We start from the raw sequence: 25,792 nt of genomic DNA on the forward strand, positions 1-25,792 counted from the left end.
CGCCCCCCCCCCCCCACACACATGAATTTATTCACCCCACAATAATTCATTATTTTAATGATGTAGTAATTAAGGGTTACATAACAGTATCTTGTAGCAAGCATTCGTAACAATTAAGTATTTCATTAGATTTTTTCTCTTCTGCTGCTGTGACACGGCCTCGTTCGCAATATTGCTGTTGTGTTTACTGATTTGTGCATAAATCGTCTCTAGGCAACCTTCATAGACATTAATCATCAGAATGAAAATATAAAAGAAGCACAGTCATTTACAAAGTATTTCTAATTGATGCATTGTGTAATGCTAATATAGGGAGTAAGTAGGAGTCTGAATGCGTTATATTATTTGAAGATGGATAAAATCTGCTTAAGTCACCTGGGACATATCCTTGGTGATTTTAGTTTAATTCCTGACCGAGTTGATGAAACTGCACAGCTCCCCCTGTTGAAGGACTGCTTTCCCTTATTGGCCATTGGCATCGGTTTAATAGAGACCATGTGCAGGAAAGTGTTTGCCTGGAGACTCTAGTTAATGAGCATAAAATACAATTGTTTTATTACAATTCTCTGTGTAATCCAGTCTGATAAGAAAGTTAATTAACTCTGAAAACATGTCCCATAAGCATGTGCACAGCAGAGGCTATACCACTGACTATATGAGCCTGTAACCGTATTCAAAAACAGGTCTCAGGCTTTGCATTCAAAACAGTAATGCTACACTCCCAGTCCTCTGTTTCTATGCTGCCCTTTCGCAGGCTTTTAGTGAAGACAGACCGTGTTTGTGTGTGTCAGAGTGTCAGGCTGGCGGTCACAGCAGCAGAACCCAGTCCTGTTGAGGCTTGTCTGTGTTTTGAGGTGTGGCGTTGGTCGCATGCAGGTGTCTGTTAATGAGTTTTGAAGGCTGTGAAGCTTGCAGAAGTAGTTCAGAGAGGGGAATTGCCATAGTAACATCAATATTCTTACCCCTCCTTCTCCTCTTCCTCACTTCCTCTGTTAAGATGGCAGACCGAAGAAGCCAGAGGATCCGACTGTAGCTCTCTGATGGCAGCTTATTTGTCATGTTTCTGTACTGACCCAACTTCACCTCTAGAGGGGGCGAGAGGCTCAGATCTGGCTCTGTGTGTGTGTGTGTGTGTGTGTGTGTGTGTGTTTTGGTGTGTGCCAATAGAGTGAAGAAGGTATGAGAGGAGAGAGGGAATAATTTCTTCCTCTCTTGAGCTGCCTGAGCTTTTAATACATTAACCTTTGACCTCTGGGCACATCTCATATTGATTTGATGCCCTTTTGAATACACCCCTCAAGTACCCCTTTTTATTTAGCTCATCTTCTTTCCCTCCAAGCAAATTACGTGCAGTATGTGTGTAATAGGGCTTGCACGGCTTCTCATTTTTACTAAGTGGAAAGTGGTCGACTAGTCAGCGGATCACTGTTTACCGTATTCATATGATTCAACAACAGCAGTCTTTGCCGTCTCTGGCAAGTCTAATTCTGCATTAATGGAGAGTTTCAGAGTGCACAGAAAGTCCACTCGGCTGAATCAGGTTCTTTTAGGTTCTACAAAAACGCAGTCATGTCTCAGTCGCTTATGGTTTCTGTCAGCCTTTGAGCTCCACTTAATTTAAGTTCACTTAGTTTCAGAGCAGTTTGCAATAACTTTGGATCAGTTTGGCTTGCAATTAAATGAATCTCAGAATTCTGCAGCACTTATAACATGCTTTCTGAAAGTAAACTACTCTGTGTTGATTTGAATCATTTCCAGTATATTTGAGCATACGCTTAAAAATAAAGGGCCAAAAAGGGGGATTTCACAACAATGCAATGGAGTCATTTTAGGTACCTTGTCTGGTGCGACATTACTGTCGGATCCAATATAGCCGGCACAGCATCATCTTTTATTTTCAATCTTTCTGAAAATCCTGTGTCAAATTGTGCTTTGTTTGTAAATGAATCCGCAGTAAAATTAAGTGAACACAGGACCAAATTCTTACTGATGCGGTCTGGAACATCATTAAAAATAAAGTTCATCCACTCTTTTCTAACGTTGGGATCAGAAGGAAGGCAATGCAAAGACTGTTTCCACAACTTGGCACTGCACAGCGTCTTGTTGTCTTTGGAGCCATCTTTATCATTTGGTTTCTGTGTAAACCTGCATTTGCCATTCTCGTTATTTATACTGCATGCGCCAATTGGTGGGCGGGGCTAAACAGGCAGTGATGTAGAAACAGGCGTTGATCATCTTCAGCTGAGGTGGTGTTTAGCCACACTATTATGTCATCAAGTGACATATTCCACAAGCTGTCATTTTGGCAGACTGGCTTCAATATAAGCTGTTTATAGACTAGCGAGAAAGTTAATTAATTCAAGCATTGTAATTTCGAGCATTTTTTGCCATTATAGCTTATTATACAAAGCTAACAGCAAGTACCTACACAGAAACGCAGTTTATTGACGGAGAAATGATCCTCCTGCTGTCAGAAGCATATAGAACTAGCACATCTGAAGCCATTTGAACCATGACTAGTCGACACAGACCCAGTGAATTGACTTGTCGTGCAAACCCTGGTGCACAAAGAGCGAAAGTGACGATACGCTGCTGTGTGTGTGAGTGTGAAAGAGTGCATGTTGGTAATGCATGTTTTATTTTGTCAATTATTATATCATAGTTTGGTTTGCATCCAAGTACACTACTTCTGTACTAACTGTGTCTCCCTCCTGCAGGATAAGACCAGCGCGCTGAGTCTCAGTAACGTGGCTGGCGTGTTCTATATCCTGGTGGGGGGTCTGGGTCTGGCCATGACTGTGGCTCTGGTGGAGTTCTGCTATAAGTCGCACCAGGAGACCAAACGCCTCAAACTCGCCAAAAATGCCCAGAACTTCAAACCAGCTCCTCCGTCCACCGCGCAGAGTTTCACCACATACAGAGAGGGCTATAACGTCTACGGAACAGAGAGCATCAAAATATAATGGTTCGTTTTCTGTGTGTTTTGAATGTTTGTTAGTAATACCATTTCTAAAGAAAAATGTATTAATGATGAGAGGTCTACTTCTGATGAGATCAGAGTTGGTGTTCAGTTCTGAGGTAAGTGAAGTTGTGTTAGTCACTGTGTTAAAGCTGCTGTTTTTTTAGAATAACACTTATGAACTGTCCCTGCTATTTGACAGATATCACTAAAAGAGTTGTTCTGAGAAATCACACTTGTCTCTGTACCTGCCCTAGGCTTTGTAAACATAAAAGAAACAAGAATCTGAGTGTGGCCCAGTAATGTTAGCCAGACAGCAGATTTGGGAATTGTTGCTTTTTAAAATGCCTCAAAAGTTTGAGGTTGGCAAGATTTTTTAAATGACGTCTCTTATACTCGCCATGGCTGCTTTTATTTGATCGTAAATAGTCAAAACAGTGATATATTTTGATATATTGTCTATATTTCTATTTGAACATGTTTTAGATGTAATTTACTCCTGTGATTGCAAAGCTGAATTTTCAGCAGCCATTACTTCAGTCATCACTGTCACATGATCCTTCAGAAATCATATTAATATGCAGACTTTCTGATTATCAGTGTTGAAAACTATTGTTCTGCTTAATATTTTTGTGAAAACCGTGATATTTTTTCAGGATTCTTTTATGAATTTAAAGTTCAAAGGAACAGGATGTATTTGGTATAAAAAATGTTGTACTGACCTTAAACTTACGAATGATAGTGTATATAAAATAAATACTCACTTATTTAAAAGAGTAACAATATACAACATAAATAACTAGACAGTAAGTAGTGACTATGTAACATGAGCTATTTGTAACCAGTAACAAAATCATAAAACTTGAATGCAATCATAAAACTTCAGGGCGCCTGTCAAACTGTCAGGGATAGAGGTGGTCTCTAATTCAACACTTTAAGATGCAGTCACATTTGTTCTGCAAATTTTCAATAGGAATCCATGCGATCAGGAATATGGCTTAAGGGTGAAATAATTCCTCACGCAGACTTTGCATCTGCTTTAAGTTGGTCAAGTGAAATTGCTTGAAAGCTGCTTGAAAGTTACTTCCCCGTGAGCTGTGTGTCATACACCACTACACTATTGACAGCAGACAATGGTTGCTGAAATTGTGCTAATTTGACCACGCTTTTAGTCAGGTGGAATTTACAGCAGCTTTAACTTTTTTACCATGAATCAGGGACTCCATCTCTTCAGACTTTCTGCATTTAGATCAGCGCTTTGTTGATTTGCCTTTTGTCTGAGTGAATTATTCTGTTATTGTCAAAAGAGCATATCTGTCTGCAAGTCTCAAATGGGTCGGGCTGCTCTCTTTTCTTATTCTCAGATTGAAAGCCTGTCCCTTGCTGATCATGTGGTATGTGGCATGGGATAGACTCTCCTTCTCTTTGAGTCGACTGCGATTCCCTTTAGAAAGTGGACAAGCACCCAACCAAAACTCATCTCACCAGAACACTTGTCTTCTCGGCTCTGACCACAACCTGAACCAATAATCACGCGACAGACTATCGGATGGACCAAACAGCCAGCCAGCCACCCGATCGCCCTCTCTCAGTGCCTTACTGAACCAGTGGCAAAACATCAAATCATGCAGACATCTCACCAAAGTCCTGGAGATGTCCTGCTGGGTGCTGGGTATAAAACCATATTTCAATTTATTCTTATTTTGAGAGGGAAAGACGGAAAAGGAGGGAGAGAGAGATAGACACACAGTGATAAGAGGTTTGATTTGGTTGATCTCATGATCAGCGCTGACAGTGTTTAATGAGTGACAGCCAGCTTGTCTCCATGACAACTCTCACTAGTGTCTGCAGACAAACATTTTATGCAAATTGTATGACATTTTTGAAGAATTCTGCTTATTCATTTAAAGTTTGTGCTGTGATTCTGTGTCCTCATTAACATAATTGTTATGAATAATGTCAATAATAATTTCAGATACATTATGGCATCAGAGAAATAATGTCAATATTGGTTCCCTTTCACAATTTGCATTTTATTTAGAGTTCTAATCATAGCGTATTTACTGTAGTGGGAGGGAATTCAGTCAGTGAGTGAGTTTGTGTGTGTGTGAGAGAGAGCGAGAGAGAGAGAATATTTCTCTCCGTTCTGTACTATAAACCCAACAAGAGTTTAAGATTCTGAATTTATTTGCCAGAATACTTTATTATGAAACATAGGAAATAAATAGTGACAGCACATTGATATAACATCAGCAGCAACAACAACAACAAAAAAAAATCATAATCAGTTTTCTGTTTAGATCAGTTCTTTTTAAGGTCAGGCTTAGGAAACAACAAAATGTTTAATAGTTTGTAATTACGTTTTTGTTTTAAAATACTTTAATAAACTGTGATTGTCACCGAGATAAAATATGAACTGTTAAACTGATGAAAAAGAGAGAAAACACAGATCTTTGATTTTATAAATGCTGATAAAGTCTATTTAAATTCTTAACATTTGTTTAGATGGTAAAATGCATATTTATTTTGAAGATTTTCTAAAACTGACTTCTGTTTGATTTTCTAAGTGAACTGAGCATGTACAGTAAGGATGAAAACAGCCTTTCCCTCAATAAAGCCTCCTCTTCTCGTGCCCCAGCTTCTGCTCCCCCTCTCCTCCTCCATGCCCTGTTAATAAAAAAGAATAGAAAATTATGAAATGGTCAAGATACATCCTGAGGAAAACAATAATCTGTTCCTTTGCATGACTGCATCCAACTCTTAAACATTTAAGTATATTTTGTAAATAAAGACAGATTTAAGACAAAGTTCTACTGACTAATGTGTCATTTCATCTGTGAATTTGTACACAAGTATACGTGTTCTCATCTCAAACGTTCTCATTTGTCATTGATTTTTCAGGGAATTTCCGTGTAGGATTGCCTTACTTGTTGTCTGTGCAGATTAGTTTGGTAGAAGGTATTTTAACGTCAAAAAAACACCTTAAGTCATCTTAATTTTGTCATCTTTTATCACGTCTGACAGCTACACAGCTGACTGACATGTTCCACTAAACTACCAAAAGACCATGAGATCATGTCAAAAGCTCTGAATGAAGAGATGGTCATATTTATAATAACTCACTCACGAATAATCCTCGTCACAAATGCAATACAAGCCACCTGCTGAGCAAATAAGCGTCTGCTGTGCATGTAAATGTTGTACATGCAGCATAGCAGCAGCTGACAGTTAAACAGGTTTGCGTAGAAAGAGATTAATGGTAAAGTGCTTCACTGCAACTGTTTTTAGAGCTTCATAACCAGTGCTGCTTGATTCCTAAAGGCTTATCATTAGTGTGGCTGGTCACCAGAGGGTTGCTGTTTCTATCCATAGAATCATTATTGGTCCATTGAGACCTTCAGAAGGACTGTGTCTGTAGTACAAGTGTAGATTATGGGGTGTTTGTTTGGACTGTAAAAAAACAACACATGCATAAACGCAAACGTTGAAAGGACAGTGTCTGGCTTGATGCTCACTGCAGCAGTTATGCAAACTGTCCATACGATTTTTATTCCGATAATAAATGGTGATGCACCCACCACACCCCTCCAATGCCACAACGCGCTCATTACTCAGTCGTGTTTTAATTTATACGCTGCATGTCTGGTTTGGATGAGACGAGCTTTTGCTGTCTATGTCCGCCTTGTTGACTTATTTATTTTGTTTTGCTGCCGGTTTGTGAGCTCGTTCGTGTCCCTCCGGTTGCCTGGCAACGCGCGTGGCAGTGGGCGCTCCTGACCTTGCGTCCGCGACCACTCACAGCGCGCGCGCTTAAAATAGACCCGGGGAGATTGACGTTAATTGAAAATAAGAAAAACGCAAGAAGAGCCGAGCGCCGTTCACGCGGCTCGACGGTGGAAAAAGGTGGCATGTTGGATGGTGGGAACGACGAGATATGAGATTATTACAGCGCAAGCTCGGATGCGATACCGGCTGAGCGAATCGGCAGGTGAGCCCAAAATCTTCTTATTTATGGCTGATCTGATGCGTGCCGTCGCTTCTCAATATCAGGCAGCGGCGAGAACGAACAATCCCGAGTAATAAGAGCAATTTTCCGATGCTGGTGATAAAAAAATATGGGTAGTTATGAAAAAAGCGTAAATTGGATTGTGTATGAGCGGATGTGGAACGCGTTCTGATTGAACAATGAACGCTGGTCTGATGAATGCGCCGCATTGCTTGTATATGGGAAATAGATACGATAAAAGGATGAGGTTTTGAAAGGGAAATGTTTATCTTTTTTATTTGATTTAATTTTAACGCCGTTTTCGTTCTCTCGTCTGCAGCGTGAAAACTCGCAATCGTAAGAGGGGGAGCAGAGAGAGAGGAAGAGAATTATCATTCGAATAACCTCAAAGCCATGGTTTGCTGCTGCATCTGGGCTGTGGGATCTCGTTAATCATAGTCATTAGATGGCCGTAAACAGTCGGCTTTGTACTTCTACTCTATGCCAGACCACATCAAATTATTCGCATCTGTTTGAAAACACCTCAAGCTGTTCCAGCACCGTTATTTAGCGGATCTACAGGCCCGTCTGCGAGAGGGACACTCGGGGGTCGAGTCGTTCTCCGCGTGCTCAATACACGCTGATATATTAATCACGGGCGCCGTGCGCGTGAATTAAAGCTGCAGTTCGTCACCTGTTGGAAAGGTAACGGCAGCGCGAGACCGAAGCGAGACCCGTACCCGAGTCCAAGTTGTCATGGAGATTTTACCGATCTGTTGGCTCGGTTAGTGAGTGAGTGCGCGTATCCAAAGGCGCTATGTTGTACGTTTACGATGCAAAACACTGGTATTAGGCGTTTAGGCGAGGGAAGGGTCGTGACACACTGGGTACATTTTCAAGAGCTATTTGTTATCGTATGCGAAGTGAATATTGAGCGTCGCAAGTGTTTTCGTAATGAAATGCCCCCGCATAGTTTATTATCTGCGCGCCATCCCGCCACTGCACCGTTCAGTCGGAGCTACGGAGGAGGAGGAGGAGGAGGAAGAGGGACAAGACTATTGGTATTCATCTCTCGTATGGTAGTCTCTTTCACCGTCCCTGTCGTGAGTCCGGGGAACACACACGCATACACATGCGCACCCCGTTCCTAGTGAATGCAGAAAAGAAGCGGTAGCCTATACACTGTATCATTAAACCCGAATAGCACCAGTTTAACATAAATAGAGCCGAATTCGCCAATTCAATGAAAGCTACCTTTTCTCGCATAGATATGTGGGATAAATATCAGGGACCCCAATCTTGAAACGCATCATTAGCCTGTACGGCTGACCTGATTCAGGCGCGCTGGAAAATGGGCACTGGAATAAACGGACTCCCAGTATTCTCTCGATGGGCCTGCACGGTTCAGATTAACTGACCCACATTAGAGGGATGGAGGAACCCAATGCTAAAAATCAATTACAGGAATGCTGGAGAAGGTTTGTTTGTATATGGTGATATTCTACAGGTAGCGGTTCTCTTCAGCACCACGGACAGCGACAAGAATGAACACACAGTAAAAGATCCGTAAAATAACTAAAGGGCTGGTCCATGCTATAGGCCTACTACATGTCACGCCATAATATATGTAATAATATATCGGATGACTTCATTTGTTTAGCATTGTTAAAGATGGAAATATAGGCTTATTTCTAGGCACTCAGAATCAGCATGTTAAAATTGTTCTTGTTATTACGTAATTAATTAGTCAAGTTGAAATCTATGGTTTTAATGCCTAAGCTTGACCAGCGTTTATTTCTGAAGGTCTGGTGTACCTTAATTCAAAATACTTTCCAGAGTTCAAAACGTATTGCATAATGGGATGACATCTGCATGGCAGCTGGCTTTGGTTAGGTTTTGTTCAGTTAGTTTCTATCCCATTTTGCATGGGATTTTTTATTTTGTGTTTTTGTATTGTTTGCGGTTCTAGAGATTAATTTACAGGAAATGCAATCACATAAAATAGGTCATATAAGCTAGCACCTGCTCAACACTCCAGCGTTATACAGCACTGTGTACGAAAGTCGTTTCACACCTCTGAGAGTGCCAAGGCAGATATCAAGGTTTTGAGGTTCTGTGCTTGAAGTTGTTAATGATTTTGCATTGCATAGTGCTTTGGAGCATTTAATGCATTTGTTTTAAGAACACTGTTTTTAATGTTCCTGGAATGTAATTTGTAGGGTTTATATATATATAAATATATATATATATATATATATATATTTATTTTTTATTTTTTATTTTTTTTTGGGATAATTTTATTTAATGTCTCCGAGATAAAAGATCTGATACAGAATTCTTTAAATCTTGATTGGATAATTTAATTTGTTTACGTCTCAGGCTGTAAATGGTTGCAATTTTGTTTGTTTTTTACCCAGAAAATGTGTGTTTCTGTCAAAGCTTTTGGAAGGCTTACAGATTTAGTATTTGCATGTTCTGTAAACAGTGCTTCAGGGGCAGTGAGTTAAGAAAAAGGGGATTATTGAGCCTGATGTCACCAAGTTTTTCTTTAAAAATGTTACGGCTTAAGTATCAGCAGAACAGAACGATACATTTAGTGATAAAATGTTGGCACTTTTCACAGATTACAAGTTGGTAATGATTAATAATAATGAATGAAATGAACACTGTGGCCATGTTTCATATATGGTACATCTTTCATTTAACTTCTGAATTAGTGGCCTATGAAATACTGCGCATAAAATGCTCCATGTTTCTTCATACATGACTTCACACCAATGCAACATGTCTTCAGCTAGCAAATTTAAAGTTTCAATCTGAGACACGGTAACTGCCCTGGATAAAGAGAACGCGCAATTATGCAATGCACAATTCTGTTTTATCTTAACCGTCAGATTTGTTGTTACATATAGATTTCATATCATTTTTATTGAATGTTCATGAGATTTCAGAATTTGAGCCCTCTAAATGATACAGTGGTGCATCAGTTTAGACTGTCAGACCTCCAGGTCTGATCTTTGGCCAGTTTTTTTTTTAAAGGATATAGATGTGAACTCTTGTTTTGTGGTTGGTCCTCATCACTGCAGTGCAGGTTAATGAATGCTGTGGGTTTCAGCCCATCGGCTCTACATGCTGCCATCCCACAGCGTCATGCACGCACATTGATTTCAGATAAAGCAACTGCTCTGCGTGTTTGTGGCTGAAGCGTTGAATATTGATCCACTCGCACAACATGCATTCTGAAGACAAGCACTGCACTATTTGACTTAAGCTCCTCCCCTCAGAAGACATGAGATCCACCTGCTGTCCATGTCTGATCTCTCATGAGACTGAACCCACAGAGCTAGAGCTGTGCAAGGGTGCAGGGTTAAAGAGTCTCTACTTGTCACTTAGTGCATGTGTGAATGAGATATGAACCGCAAACTGTGTGTGTGTGAGTGTCCCTGCTTGCTTCCTCTCCCACATGAGTTCATGTACACACTACTGTTCAAAAGTTTGGGGTTGATATCATTTTTGTCTCTTATGTTTCATCAAAAATACAGTAAAACATGTAATATTTTTATCTTATTAACATGTAATACAAACACGTAATATAATATCTTATTTTTTATCTTAATATTATTTAAAATTAAAATAACTGTTTTATATCTTAATATAGTTTAAAATGCATTTTTATGATGCAAAGCTGAATTTTCAGCATAATTACTCCAGTCACAGTGTCACATGATCTTTCAGAAATCATTCTAATATGCTTATTTGGTGCTCGAAAAACATTTCTTATTGTTATCAATGTTAAAAATAGGCTTGCTGTTTAATATTTTTGTGGAAAAATCTTTTATTTCAATATTTTTCAGGAAGATGAATTGAAAGTTCGAAAGAACAGCATTTATTTGAAATAGAAATTGTTTGTATCATAAATGTTACAAAAATATGCTGTAAAAATGTCTTTTTACAGAATTTGCCATTCTTTAAATTTTTTATATTTTTGGAACCAACACAAGGTACATTTTTATAGATACTCTATATGGAGTCAGTTTCCCTCACATTCACTCAGCTGTCGTTTATCATAACTTTGATTATGTTCCACAAACCAAATCTCATGCAAAAATGTACAAGGTGGCAATTTTGAATTTGTACAATGCGAATGTATGAAAGCATAAGTTTTTTCGTTTGTTTGTTTGTTTTTTTCTGAAGCATGAAGGTCAAATTAGCCACCAATTTGACAAAGAGTAAAATAGTTACAAATTGCCATGAGAATGTGTTGGTTCCACTGATGTTTGACAACCAGAAATCCTAAATACATTTTGAACATGATACCTATTGTTTTATAATGTTTGTTTTGTTTACATGGTTTTGCATTATAAAGTTAATTTCAACTTCTTTTTATGCTTAAAAAAGGTCTGCTTGCGTTGCCTTTCCTTAAAATAAATGCCACTTGGATTGATCTTCATTTATCTAATGCTATGCCATTCATGCATTTTAAGTTTGACATTAGGTGTCTCTTTTTGGGGCCACTGTATGATTTGTTTTCTGAGGGATTATTAATATGGTTCATATTCTGACCAAAATGTGTATATGTCTGGTGTTGAGAGGTTCTGGCTCTTACATCATGTTTGTGTATTTCAGGTTTGTGCTGAAAGGATCTGCATGCTGGAAAAATGAACAGCTTCACCTGCTGAAATCATCAACCGATATGGAGCACTTGGTGGTGCACACCTGGCTGTGGAGATGCCCACTGGATCTGCCTGAGTGTGTGGCGCGTGTTTGTTTTTGAGCGCTAGAGAGTGATTGAGTCAAAGCAGAGAGCATCATTGAGCTACAGACAGAGATTTATCAGTGTGAACGTGTGTGCTGTTAAGAGGGACCATGTGGCACGCACAGTCAGCAACTTATCTGCCGCTTACCCACCTGCTCTGCCGACCTCTGAACTTTGCACTGTGTTGGCTTCTTGTTTGGTTGATGTGGTCAGTCTCCATGGCAACAGCACTGACCTACCAGCCCACAGTAAACACAGCACTTGGCAGACTAAGGGGGATGCGGGTGGCTGTGGCTACGGAGGGTCTGGGCCCTGTGGATCAGTACCTGGGTGTGCCTTACGCTGCCCCACCTGTAGGAGAGAAGCGCTTTATGCCGCCCGACGCTCCATCGGCCTGGTCCGGCGTACGGAACGCCACCCGCTTCTCTCCCGTCTGCCCGCAGACCATTCACAACGCAGTGCCCGACATCATGATGCCTGTCTGGGCCACCTACAACCTTGACACGGTCGCTACGTACCTGCAGGAGCAGAGTGAGGACTGCCTATACCTTAATATATACATACCCACACAAAGCGGTGAGTACACATGCAAAATGCACACATACACATTCCTTCATTCGTATACAGAACACCACTGGTTTTGGTTCTTGGTTACTCCAATGGTTTCTTACTGTAAATATGCTAAGGTTTTTTTTACTCACCACTTGAGGGTTTGTAAGGAACTATATTTTTCTATTTTAATAATACTTTAATTGTTTTTAGAATATTCAGTTTGTTTATTGCAATATTCCTTCGAGGCAATCTGTTCATTCAGACTGAACAGATCACCAATTCAATTGCTATGTTGCATTTAAGATCTTTTTATTGCAGAATATTTATTTAAAAGCTGTCAAAGCTGTTATATAAGTTAGGATAGCTTTTTGTTGTTTTTAGTGTAGATTTCTTTAAAATATCCTCTTGCTTATGTAAAAGAAAAATCAAACAATGTTTTGTTAGTTACTCTTGTTAGTAACTTGGGTAACGCTACAATAAGGTCTCATTTGTTATGCATAACAAATGCATAAACTAATATGAACTATCAATGCTCAACATATTCTTACAGCATTTAACATTTGTTAATTGTGTTCATGTTAGTACACAGTGCACAATTTAAAACAATAATATTTTTCTGTGACAGCAATGCATTTCATCTTGAAAACATTCTGATGGGCTTATTTGGTGCTCAAAAATATTTTGTGTTATTATCAATGTTAAAAAGAATTGTTACTATTTTTGTGGAAACCTTGATCATTTTTATTAAGATTTATTTTAAATACAACTCTTTTGTAACAATGCAAGTCTTTACTGTCACTTTTGATAATTCAATGCATATTTGATGAATAGAAGTATTAATTTCTTTAAAAAAATGGTAGTGTTGCTTGACTGTAGTTTGCCTACTATAGATAGTAGTCTGAATCTTGGCAAGCTTCAGTTTCAAATCTTACCCAACACTGCAACACACATAATGCACCAAGACAGAATTTTGGTTGTAATGTTGGATGTCGAAAATAAAACAAAAAATATTCCACTGGAGCTCTGTGAACACTACAGTCCCCCGCACATCCTCTCATTTCCCGTGTTTCTCAGCATTTCTAAGCAACATCAGAAGCTTCTCTGAAGTCAAGTTCAGGGCCCATGGCCAGATTCAACTGTGTGCTTTCCTTGCAGTCTTTAAGTTGAACTGAAGCAGCATCTGTGTCCTCTGGAGTGAACGTTGAGAGCACTGTTTGGCCTCATTTAAAGGAAATAGTGAATTGCTCCTGGTAAAATGCTGAAAGCTTTATTATTGCAGGGTTCGGAGTGGGAAAGTGAACCCCTGTTGGTATCACACAGTAATTTAGAGAGGAGTCCACTGAGCTTTTATATATCCCGCACTTACCCACAATCCCCAACACACACAAACACACCCACATGTTTCTCTGCGGTCTACTTTCTGCTCTTCTAATTTATCATCCCTCTCTCTCTAGGTACAAAGAGAACGGGTGACATGTCAGCTGACACAGAGCGTTCGGAGGATGATGGTATGTCCTGTTTTCATCATTCTTTCAGATGAATTAATTTTTAATGTTTTTCCTATTCATTTTTTATCCCGTCGTGGTTAATGCAAGAGAGAATAATCTGGATGATATTTACACAATGTTGCATCATTTTCAGGATGGTTTTATAAGGTGGTCCAGCATCTGGTTTGGATGGTTTTCTAGATATCAGCGTCAGTGTGATGAAATGCCCATATTATCAACCACTACTACTGTAAATGTAAAGTTATTTTATATACTGTATAGTATTTCAAGTGCAGTCCCATTACTACATTAAGATGCTTTTTCTTTTTAAAGTTTAAGCAGTAATTCAAGCTTATAATCATTTGCAAATCCATCTGATGAAGCGACATTATTCACTTGCCTACACTGTTATTTGTGAACTTTGCATTTGAAGACAACACTTCACCATGAGATGACTATAATCGTTATAATAAATGAAACTCAGAGAAATGGAGTAATTTAAAGAAAGTCTCGGCTGGTTACGTTGTTATTTTTAGTCACTTGTGTTCTGAGTGATGAGGAGTTAAATAGATTATTTAAAGCTGAAGTCTGTCAGTGGTGCAGAAGATCTCTGTGGAGATTTTGAACAGCTGTGAAAAACACTTCAGAACGCAGAGAGCCTCATGTTTTTGTGCACTTCTGTATGTGTGTGTGTGTGTGTGTGTGTGTGTGTGTGTGTGTGAATGCAGGGCTAAGGGATTCTCGAGATGACCCACGTCCTGTGATGCTGTTTATTCATGGTGGCTCGTACATGGAGGGCACGGGGAACATTATGGACGGTAGTGTGCTGGCCAGCTACGGCAATGTCATCGTCATAACCCTCAACTACAGGGTGGGGATATTAGGTACGTACCATAAGGGAAAGGGTTTTCCTACAATGAAATTTGGTTTATCAAGCTTAAATATAAGAGATTTATGAATATTAACAAGTACAGCAAAGATCAACGTGCAAGGAAAGATACTGTGACTCCAAATGCAACATGTCAGCCATTATAAAAGCAACCAAGTCTTTAGAAGACCTCAATAATGTTTTATAAATGCTTTGGGGAGCAGATCTGACCATTACAGTCACATTCAGAGAGAGTGCTGTTAGTGTGCTGCTTTTCTAAAGAGCTCTGATTCTGTTTAATCTCAGTGACTACAGCATCAAAACAATGCAGCGTTCCTACTCAGACAAAATCACCTACGATGAAAGAAAGAGAGCGGAATTGAGGAATGCTTCCATCTTTAGGAGATGAAGAAGCTCTGAAAAATACTCTGATAAAACAGCAAAGCTGAACCCTATAAAACAACAATCATCTCTGATAGAGAACAAGCTGCATCACCTTATGTTTACCATCACTGATGGCTTGTCAGTTGCAATATAACCACTGAATGAAATAAATGTACTGTATGTTTGAAGAACTAAAACTGGTTTTCCCAGTGCCTGACTTTACTACAGTTAGATAAACTCGTCGTCAAAACTTTTTTTGTACCTGTTGCACAAATATGTCCCAAATTTTACAGGTGTCTAGTTTTGGTTGGTCTAGTTTTGACTTGTTAGCATGGCCCAGTTAGCCCCTGCTAGTACATGTCAAACCTTCACAGAGCCCATCGGCCCTATACGCTTACTACGCCACCCCCCACCTTTGTGTTAAAGCAGTGCGGCACTGTCAGTCTGGTGCATAGAAGAGGAGCAAGATAAACAGCACTGCATGTTTGCTGCGTAAAAATTTGGTCTGATTTCCACATTCATCTGAATAAAATCAGCAGACGGGCTGAATAAAAGTGCAAGCTTATTATCTGACAGCAGGTTGCGCTAATAGAACAGCAGAAATACAGCAGTTAACATGGTTACACCCAGAGCCGATCTGCCCTATATGCGCACTACATACTGTAACTGAACAACTCCCACTGAAATAATGAGAATTTGTAATGAACAGCTTTCATTTGATATAAACCCCCTTGCAGCTACAGTATTTTCCTGAGATTTCCAGCCATTTTCATGAAGTTGTGAGGCCATATTTACTTCAGGTTCAACGATTTGTTATGCATCATTACAAAAAAAAAAATGATGCCCACAATCTCATGAGTGGTTCTGTTTCTTTGAACTGCAGTAAATTCTTCCTATTTTCAGCTGCCAAAAACAGAGATGTTCTTGAAAGTTTCACTCTCAAGATCATTGATGAGTAGTCAGAACCATTTTGTCAAATCTTTCTGTCCTGTATCTTTCTCTCAGGGTTTTTAAGCACCGGTGACCAGGCCGCTAAAGGGAATTATGGTCTCTTGGATCAAATTCAAGCTCTCCGCTGGATCAACAAGAATATTGGATATTTCGGCGGTGATCCGGGCCGCGTGACCGTGTTTGGCTCAGGAATCGGAGCGTCCTGCGTCAGTTTGCTCACTCTTTCACACCATTCTGAAGGTTAGAGATCACACACCTCAAATTATATTTTAATTCACCATATAAACATATGATGTCACAGATGCAGTGATGTTCTCTTCAGTGCTGTTCCGAGCATTTATATTCAGATCGTGAAATGTGTTGAAACAGAGGGACGTGACAGCGAGTGCACTTTGATATAAAAACCGTACTGAAAATATTAATTATGCATACATAATGAATGAATTGTTTGGAAAAAAATGTAAAAACAATTTCCTGCTCGCTGGTAATTAAGTAATTTTCTATAATTACACTTATTTAATTATACCCTATGTAACGCCTTATGGTAGTCAATTAAAGGTGTGTCTCTGTAAGGCACGTACAGTGTATTTTTGCAGTCCGTAACTGCTGAGACAGCTGCCTCTGCAACCATGACCACTGTCACATCCCAGTTTCCGTTACCACGGTAATCTCTGCTGTAACCATGGTAACTCATCTCTTGCCTCATCAGTCTTATCCCTCTGTTGTGGGCCTCGAGTGTGTGTAGGTGTATCTGTCACTGCAAGGCGTGTGTGCAAAGTGTGTTTCAAAGAGATCAGAGCCAATCACACACACCTGCAGGGATATTGATCCTACATCATCGTTTTGTTTCACCGTAGAGTATTGATAACATCTCTTTCCCTTTGTCTCACTGTTTTGTGTTTCTCCCTCTTTATGTCCGTTTTTAAAATTTGCAGCTGCTTCCTCTATTTCATAGCCATATGGTAGTTTTATGATCAGATTATCCATTTTATCCATGCATTTGCTGGTACATATATTTTAGAAAACTGTGATTTTGTGCATGCCATATAATTTTATAGCTCTTTCTAACCGAATGAATGCATTTACACCCAGAATAAAACCCAGGTGCACTTATTTAAATAGTAAGATTCTAGGTGGTTGTGTATTGTACCACCACCACAACTGCTATCCATTTCCCAGAAAACCTGTTTCTTATGGAAAACCATAGCTCTGGTTTTGTCCAAATTGACTGTCACTATCCATTTTTGCAATTACCGCTTCAGCAGTGAGCATCTCCACCACATTCCTTTTTTGTGTGGACCGCAGAACCAGGTCATCCCCGTTGAGCAGACATTTGATTTCAGTGTGTATAGAGTGAGGTCAGGGGTGGCGGACTGCACTGCCACTGCTGTTGTATCATTTATGTAGATGTTCAAAATGATTGGACTCAAGCTACATCCTCTTCCTCGAGCCTCAGAGTTCTCTTTCCCCTCATCATCTTTTTAGCTGTGCTTTCTGAGATACACTGATACTAAGTCATTAGGATTTAAGTTCTCTTAAAATTATTCTCACTGTTCCAGGCGGAGTGAAATATACAGTATGACTTGAAACAATTAAAAATCAATTTTACTGTTCACTAGAAAAGCTCTTCTGCAGACAAGGATAAATCTGCATATTGATGTGGATTCTGTTTCATTCTGTACGATGGAACATTGGACTGAATAAAACAATATTTTCTACATGACAGCAATAGAGGAAATTCAGTTTCAAATGTGCAAAGATTACACATTAGGCACTAAATGTATTTTTTTGAACATTATATATATATATATATATATATATTTGGGTCATTGGCAAAAAAAGATGAAAACCCCTAATCTAGGACTTTTTGTATTTAGTTTGATAATAGCTGATAATAATAGAGTTTCCCCCTCTGAAATTCATGAAAAATTCAGCTCCCATCTGGTGGGTGGTGGGCATGTTTTACACCCAGTAGGGCATCCCAGTAGGATGTAGCTGTTGAAGTTGTTTCTCCACTGTTTCGTTGTAGAGTAATTTGCACGAGTCAGAGATGCATGTGCTGGTTATGGAAGGGTTGTCTTGGCGGAAATGATATGGTAGAACTGAATAGAACTGGAATGCTTTAAAGGGCACCTGTTATGCCCCTTATTACAAGATGTAATAAGTCTCAGGTGTCACCAGAATGTGTCTGTGAATTTCAGCTCAAAATACCCCACAGATCATTTATTATATCATTTTAAAAATGCCTATTTTGAGTGAAGCAGAAACGCATTGTTTTTGTGCATGTCTCTTTAAATGTAAATGAGCTGCTGCTCCCCGCCCCCTTTTCCAGAATAGGGCTGGCCTTTGCAGCTGGTACCTCAGATACTCTGCTAAATACATGTGTTTGGTTTTGATTATCATGTCTGTCATGCTGAAATCATGCATTTTAAACCATATCAGTTTAAACTTGATACACGCTATTCTGAGTGCACACACCCGAAGCACGCGCACAGAAAGTGGCTGTCACACGGCATGTGAGTACTAAACTAAGTTCTCTTTCCTGTCTTACTGCGCTTAAACTGTCAACTACACAAGTTTATGTTAAAAACACACATAAGTTACAAAAACACAGTCGGTTATGTCTGTTTAGGAAACAGCCAGAATGAAATCACGTTTATATTAGATCTGTGTATTAAGTGACAGCAGCGTAATATACAGTACCTATACTGCTGTCTGTGCTGTTAATATGACCCAAACAATAAAATAAAAAACAGAAAATCACTCACTGCTCTGGACTGAATAACTTCAATAGCTTTAATAAGACATTTCTTACTTGAATGCTGCTTTTAAATGCTATAAAGTGAATTTTGCATAATAGGTGCCCTTTAATCCCATGATCAAGGTTGGTGGAACTTGTTTACACGACTTTCATACAATGCCACCATAGAGTCATGACATGAGTTCATTACAGCAGTCCTGCTGGAGCAATCTGTGTGTAGAAGTGTCTTGCTCAAGGCCACAATGGTGATGACTCATGATTCGTGCTTTGCGGAGAACATCTGATGATATTGGTGGTCATGATATTGTATTCTAGGCCTATCAAGTTTGGGATTAGTGTCTCTGTAGACATCATCACTTTCAGATATCTGTATTCAATGCCTCAGGGGTGATAGTTGAATGTGAAGTATTAAATGATAAAAAAAATGCTCAGCACCGACCAGATGGGAGTTGAATATCGTGGGTTGAAGCTCAAGTCCACTGATCTTATATTATCAAACTGAATACAAAACTGTTAATTGAATATAGAGTTTTTCTTAGACAAAATTAATCAGTAGCCACAATGGATATAGCTGGAGCATTTCTTTGCATAAAAGCAAAGAGGAGATCAAGTGCCCCCTTAATAAAAGAAAAAAAAAGTTAATTTCTAACATTGAACCTAACAGATTGTTCCTCAGATGTAAGAAGAAATGATCTGTCCAACATGTGCTGACACTATCTTAAAAACATCTTATTTAAAAATGGATGAGAAATATATAATGATTTGGCTGAAGGTTGTGAGGGTCACATAGAGAAGACATTAGTGAGTCTCTTAGAAAGCCCAGGATGTGGATGGACCCTTCTTTCATGACAGATGAAGATACTGCAACTCTGCCCTTTGAGGATACAATACTAATATAATTGCTGATCTGGAATATTGGCATGACATTTACTGTTTTATTTTCTTCTGACATTCTGTGTTCCCTCTCTAGGTTTGTTTCACAGAGCAATCATTCAGAGTGGCTCAGCACTGTCCAGTTGGTCAGTGAACTATCAGCCTGTGAAATACACACGTCTCCTTGCGGAACGCGTTGGCTGTAATGTCCTTGACACCCAAGTAAGATGTTTCTTGGAATTTTATGAGTATTGTGAGTTATTATAAAGAAATAATGCAGTTGTGGGTATTTTGTGTATAACGTTGTCAAATAAGATGCACATAAAAGCCATAACACACCATACAGTTGCTTTGACACTAGACTATGTAGAGTATGTGAAATATCTTCGGACATTGCAACAAACAGGATCACAAATTACAAAAAATAAATACACTTAAAATGAGAAAATACTGTTCAGAATTTTTTTTAAATTTCAGTTTCAAAATTTCTGTTCAGTTTTTGAAAGAAGTCTCTTATGCTCACCTTTATTTGATCAAACATAAGTAAACAGTAATCTTGTGTCATATTACATTTTAAAATAAGTGTTTTCTATTTTAATATATTTCAAAATGTAATTTATTCCTATGATAAACCATTTTTTCAATCAGGATTCTTTGATGAAATTAAAGATCAAAAGAAACACTTAAAATAATATTTTGTAACATTATAAATGTCTTCACTGTCACTTTTGATAAATATAATGTATCCTTGCTAAATAAAAGCATTCGTTTATTTAAAAAAAAATAAATCTTTGACATTTAAATCTTTGATTGGTCAAATTTCCTTGCAGGTCAAAGACACAAAACGTTCGTATGAAGCAGAATGCATAAGTTCTCTGCATGTGCCTGTGTTTCTCTTCTCCTGTGTTTGCAAAGATATAAATGGAAGTATATAAATTGAACACAAAGTCATGAACACAAATTTAGTAGTACTAGAGCAGGTATATTTTTAATTTCTCACACCCGCTTAGGATAAGGTTAAAGGGTTAGTTCACCCAAAACTGAAAATTAGCCCATAAATTTCTCACCCTCAAGTCATCCTAGGTGTATATGACTTTCTTCTTTCAGACGAATCCAGTTGGAGTTATATAAAAAATTGTCTTTGATCTTTCAAGCTGTTTAATGCCACTCAGCTGGTGTTGCATTGCTTCAGTCCAAAAGAAGTTAAATAAAAAGCGCCCATCCATAAAAAAAATGTCTCACACGCTCCGGGGGGTGAACAAAGGCTTCCTGTAGCGAATCGATGCATTTTTGTAAGAAAAATATCCATATTCAAAACGTAATAATCACTTTAATCTAGCTTGCGCTCACTGTTGTACACTGGAAGCAGCTCCGGGCGGATGACGTATGAGGTCAGCTTTTTGGGTGAACTAACCCTTTAAGGCATTGTTTTTGGTTCCCAGTGTTTTGGTTAATAAAACATATTTTATTATTTAATTCAATTTTAGTGTCTACCTATTTATGACTAGCAGTTTTTACCAGTGTAGGCATGGAGGCAGATGTAACATGTAACATGGTTGCATGTGTGTGTGTTTTATGCAGGATCTGGTCCTCTGCATGCAGAAGCGTAGCTACAGGGAGCTGGTGGAGCAGGAAATTCAGCCAGCACGCTTCCATGTGGCCTTTGGCCCTGTCATTGATGGTGACCTCATCCCAGATGACCCTGAAGTGCTCATGGAGCAGGGCGAGTTCCTTAACTATGACATCATGTTGGGCGTTAACCAGGGGGAGGGATTCCGCTTTGTAGAGGGCGTGGTGGAACCAGAAGAGGGCGGAGTTTCTGGCTCGGATTTTGACTTCACGGTATCCGATTTTGTAGACGGTCTCTACGGTTATCCAGAAGGGAAGGACACTCTCAGAGAAACCATAAAGTTCATGTACACAGACTGGGCTGATCGAGACAATCCCGAAACCCGTCGTAAAACCCTCGTGGCCATGTTTACGGATCACCAGTGGGTGGAGCCAGCTGTGGTGACGGCTGACCTGCATGCACGTTACGGTTCTCCGACCTTCTTCTATGCATTCTACCATCACTGCCAGAGCCCCATGAAGCCTCCATGGGCGGATGCCGCACACGGCGATGAGCTGCCCTATGTGTTTGGCATTCCACTTATTGGTCCGACGGAACTCTTCCCCTGCAACTTCTCCCGCAATGATATCATGCTGAGTGCCGTCGTCATGACCTACTGGACCAACTTTGCAAAGACCGGGTAAATTAGAACACCCTCTATAAACGGCACTAGCGATACATTTTTGCAAAACAATATGCAAAATAGCAACACAAAGCAAAACATTATGAGTGGACTAAAATATTATTTATTCATGACACTCTATAATCAGTTTTGCAATGCCATAATTAATTATGGCATTTAATGGCATAATAATGCATTTTGTCTTAATACAAGTAGCTCCCATCCTACCCAGCCTCCAGATAATGATAAAACAGGTGTGACTGGTAAATTAGTGAACAGTCACTGTGACCTTGAAGTCGGTCACAGGAAGCATAGCAGAAATTGTGGGAGGAGCAGTGATGTAAGTAAATTTCAATGTAAATCAGGGCATCAACATTTAACTCAATGAAACAGTGCCCTCTGGTGGCAATAAAGAGGCATTATAAACAGTGCACCTGTAGATTAAACACATACGTGCAAATACATTAGCTCACAAAAGGGATGGTTTTCACATTGATGTTCACATTTTGTATGTGCTTTTACAGTTTGATACACTTTCATCAGCTTAAATGTTAATTTTGCTGACTAAATTAAATGCAATTTCAGTCAAAGCAAGAAGGAATACAAAGAATTAATATGGCATGAGGGAATATAAATTAATTTTCAAATTTAGAAAAAAAGTAACACTGTTTATATAGTTCAGATGTAATTAATTAACTCTTTTTTTTTTTTTCTTTTTTGCGTGTGTGTGTATCTGAATGTTTTTTAGGGATCCGAACAAGCCAGTTCCTCAGGACACTAAGTTCATCCACACCAAGGCAAACCGTTTTGAAGAAGTGACATGGGCCAAGTACAGTCCTCATGATCAGCTATATCTGCATATTGGGCTGAAGCCTCGCGTTCGGGATCATTATCGAGCTACTAAAGTGGCCTTCTGGAAACATCTGGTACCTCACCTGTACAACCTGCATGACATGTTCCACTACACATCCACCACCACACGGGTCCCACCTCTTCTAACCACACACAGTTCCCACAGTGCCACACCTCGCCCGGGGGGCAACAAGGCTCGTACCCCTGGTAAACAGACCCCCCAGTCCACAGCACGCAGTGGGCCGCTGGTCATCGCAAACCCACGCGATTACTCCACAGAGCTGAGCGTCACGATCGCCGTCGGAGCTTCGCTTCTCTTTCTCAACGTCCTGGCCTTCGCTGCGCTCTACTACCGCAAGGACAAACGGAGCCGTCAGGACACGCCCCCTCAGCCCGCCTCCCAGCGCCAGACCCCGCCCAATGACCTCAGCTACACGCCCACCTCCATCTCAGGGGGTAACCTGGAGGAGGTGTCCCTGTGCGACCCTCTCCGTTTGACCCCAGCATCATCTCCGCGGGATTATGCCCTCACGCTCCGCCGCTCGCCGGATGACATCCCGCTCATGACGCCCAGTTCTGTCGCAATGACGCCGAATAGCGGCACGATGACACCCAACACGGTCACCTTGACGCCCAATAGTGTTACAATGACGCCCAACACCATTACCATGTCGCCCAATTCTTTGATGGGGTATCCCAGCATGCACCCTTACAACACTTTCACACACGGATACAACTCCACCAGCCTGCCTCACCCACACTCCACAACACGCGTATAACATGCAACAGAAACTCCACACGCCGACACGCAACACTCACATCCCACGAATCCTTATTACTGTAAACCAGATCAAACCGGTGCAAACTGTTCACCAGTATTCAAAAGTATACTAGCAGGTGAACCCAATACATAACATGAGCACAATCATCTAGAATGAATCAGTATGGCCCATCAGTATAAAGCAGAAGGAAGTGCGCTAACATAAACAGTTCGGCTCAGTATGAACGCACTGCTTCATACGCGTCTGACTTTTGTCAGCTTTCACGTTATATGAGCAGTTAAGAAACTTCTCTTTGGAGTAAGATGGGAAAATGGAGCAGTTGTAGTACCGCTGCCGCCTCTAGGTGGTGCAGCAAGACTCTTAAAGCCCCCGCAGGTGGTCTGATCCGCAAGAACAGTAGGGGGCGCTGGAGTCCCATCAGTGGTTCACCATTACGAACCAACCAAGCACTTATTCTAAGATATGTAATAATAATAACCTGTAATAACAAACATATTAATGGCTATTGTACAGTATAACATATATTAACGTCAATGTACAGACAGCTTTTTTGAATGTGTCAGAATTTTTTATTTTTTTTCTAATCGTTTTTAAGCTCAGATTATATCCATAGCAAGGAAGGTCATTTGAAGCCCGATTGATTTTGAATCCTAAATTTGTTTTCTTTCTTTATAATCACAAAGAAGTACTATTTTATACCACATCTCTCTCTTTCTCTCTCTCTTTCTCTCTCTCTCTCTCTCTCTCTCTTTATTTCTTTCTTTCCCCCTTTTCTCTCTGTGAACGGGTGCATTTTACTTTTGGTGTAATCTATTAATTTAGTTGACGGATCACACTGAGTATTTTAAAGAGCAGAATGCGTGCGACGATTATTCATGAGCGCGAGAGAGCGGATGTGTACAATTTTCAAGTTAAGCATCTTTAAAATAATTTGTGTCTTGCTAAATGTTATCATTTTGTGAAAATGCTTTTCGATCATTTTAAATCTGTATTGTATCTGAGCTTGTTTCATATGTTTTGTGAAGATGTTCGAACTCAATTTGAAAGCATTGCGTTTCTTTTTCTGTATTTATCAGTGATATGACGTCACTCATGCAGTACTATGACATCACTCATGCTGTGCTATTACATCACTCGCGCCGTGATAGGACATACAGGCTTTGCTGAGAACTTACGATGTTAATCTTTTCTATAAAACATGAATGTGGTGATTTGTACTGAACACAGGGCTTCTCTGATGAAGGTCGTTCTATCATATCGTGTTTACTATGGAGCTGCACAGAGTTTGCACAGGGGATACGGTCGTGTAATCATGGTGTCATATCCTGCCAGATGGTTAGATTCTCCATGTTACCCATGCTAACCACCCCTGCCATGATTTTTGTGCCAAATTTGCGATACAGTTTCCTTGGTAACCAGCAGAAAGTTTGTCTGTTAACGTGTTTGTGTGGACGTTCAACAGCTTTATAAAAAGAACTTAAAGTATTTACAACTATTTGAGTTCATCTGGACTTTGAAGAGGAAACACGATGGCAAATGAATGCGTGGAGTCGGAAAGCAGAAGCGTGTCTCAGCTGGACGAGGGTGACCTGTGTGCTCAGGTCTGTCAGTACAACGGCTTGCAGAAGTCTGTTCTTTTATACTCTGTACATTTCTGCCTCAAATTTGCAGTAAATATTGAGTTTGCCTAAAATCCCTGCTTCTCGTTTATCAGGATTGATTTGGAGTCTGCAGACTGAAGTTTTTGAAAATGGCAAGGTCATAAAGAGACATCAGAAAATTAATGTATTGCTATTTTCCATCTTATTGGGACACAAATAATACAGCTTGATCATTTTTTTCAAAACATGACTTTTAGTTTTGATTTTAATGTTTGTATCCCACAGGATATGTTGCCAGTTTGGGGGTATAAATTAACTGAAAATAGAACACTTGTTTATCAATGCAGACCTAATACAGACCTAAGGTTGGTCTCATTTTAAAGAAGACACATAGCAGATTATTGCTGAAGTGAAAGCATTGGTAACACTTTACTTGAAGGGGTGTGCATAAGACTGACATGACACCTACATAATCATGACATGACACATGTCATGAATATGAAGGTTTTTTATGCATGTTTAGTTTTGAACCATATGTGTTTTGTCAAGATTACAAAAAGATTTGATTTTCTAAAACACAAGCCACAAAATCACAGAGTATATATAGGCACTATATGTTTTTATATCTTGATTTATACCCCTAAAAGGGCGATGTATCCCCTGAGATACGTGACATGACGTGACATGTGACATATGGCCAAGTATGGTGACCCATACTCGGAATTAGTGCTCTGCATTTAACCCATCCAA

The 25,792-nt window shown here is 39.6% G+C and overlaps 2 protein-coding genes across 6 annotated transcripts in view; both read left to right on the forward strand.

Moving 5' to 3' along the window:
* Positions 1-5,759, forward strand: part of LOC107672342 (glutamate receptor 3-like) — a 47,868-nt gene extending 42,109 nt beyond the window's left edge. For 3 of the 4 annotated variants that reach the window (XM_016465491.1, XM_016465500.1, XM_016465506.1), the window contains 2 exons: positions 2,718-2,965; positions 4,324-5,759. In XM_016465491.1, the coding sequence (XP_016320977.1) occupies positions 2,718-2,963 (246 nt within the window). In that variant the 3' untranslated portion in view covers positions 2,964-2,965; positions 4,324-5,759. Of the gene's footprint in view, positions 1-2,717; positions 2,966-4,323 lie in introns of those variants that run through there. The other variant, XM_016465522.1, reaches the window with a different exon arrangement.
* Positions 5,760-6,787: 1,028 nt separating this feature from the next.
* LOC107672382 (neuroligin-3-like) lies at positions 6,788-24,054 on the forward strand. Of its 2 annotated transcripts, none has more exons than XM_016465542.1 (8): positions 6,788-6,947; positions 11,571-12,276; positions 13,707-13,760; positions 14,468-14,623; positions 15,997-16,182; positions 19,674-19,798; positions 21,158-21,825; positions 22,556-24,054. In XM_016465542.1, the coding sequence occupies exons 2-8, from the start codon at positions 11,811-11,813 to the stop codon at positions 23,436-23,438; spliced, it is 2,538 nt and encodes an 845-aa protein (XP_016321028.1). In that variant the 5' UTR covers positions 6,788-6,947; positions 11,571-11,810; the 3' UTR covers positions 23,439-24,054. The 2 variants fall into 2 exon arrangements, with proteins under 2 accessions (XP_016321028.1, XP_016321037.1); XM_016465551.1 differs by lacking the exon at positions 6,788-6,947 and adding an exon at positions 8,007-8,047.
* The last annotated feature ends 1,738 nt before the right edge of the window (positions 24,055-25,792 follow it).

The sequence above is a fragment of the Sinocyclocheilus anshuiensis genome, unplaced genomic scaffold, assembly GCF_001515605.1.
Source record: "Sinocyclocheilus anshuiensis isolate Anshui unplaced genomic scaffold, SAMN03320099.WGS_v1.1 scaffold681, whole genome shotgun sequence".
Lineage (NCBI taxonomy): Eukaryota > Metazoa > Chordata > Actinopteri > Cypriniformes > Cyprinidae > Sinocyclocheilus > Sinocyclocheilus anshuiensis.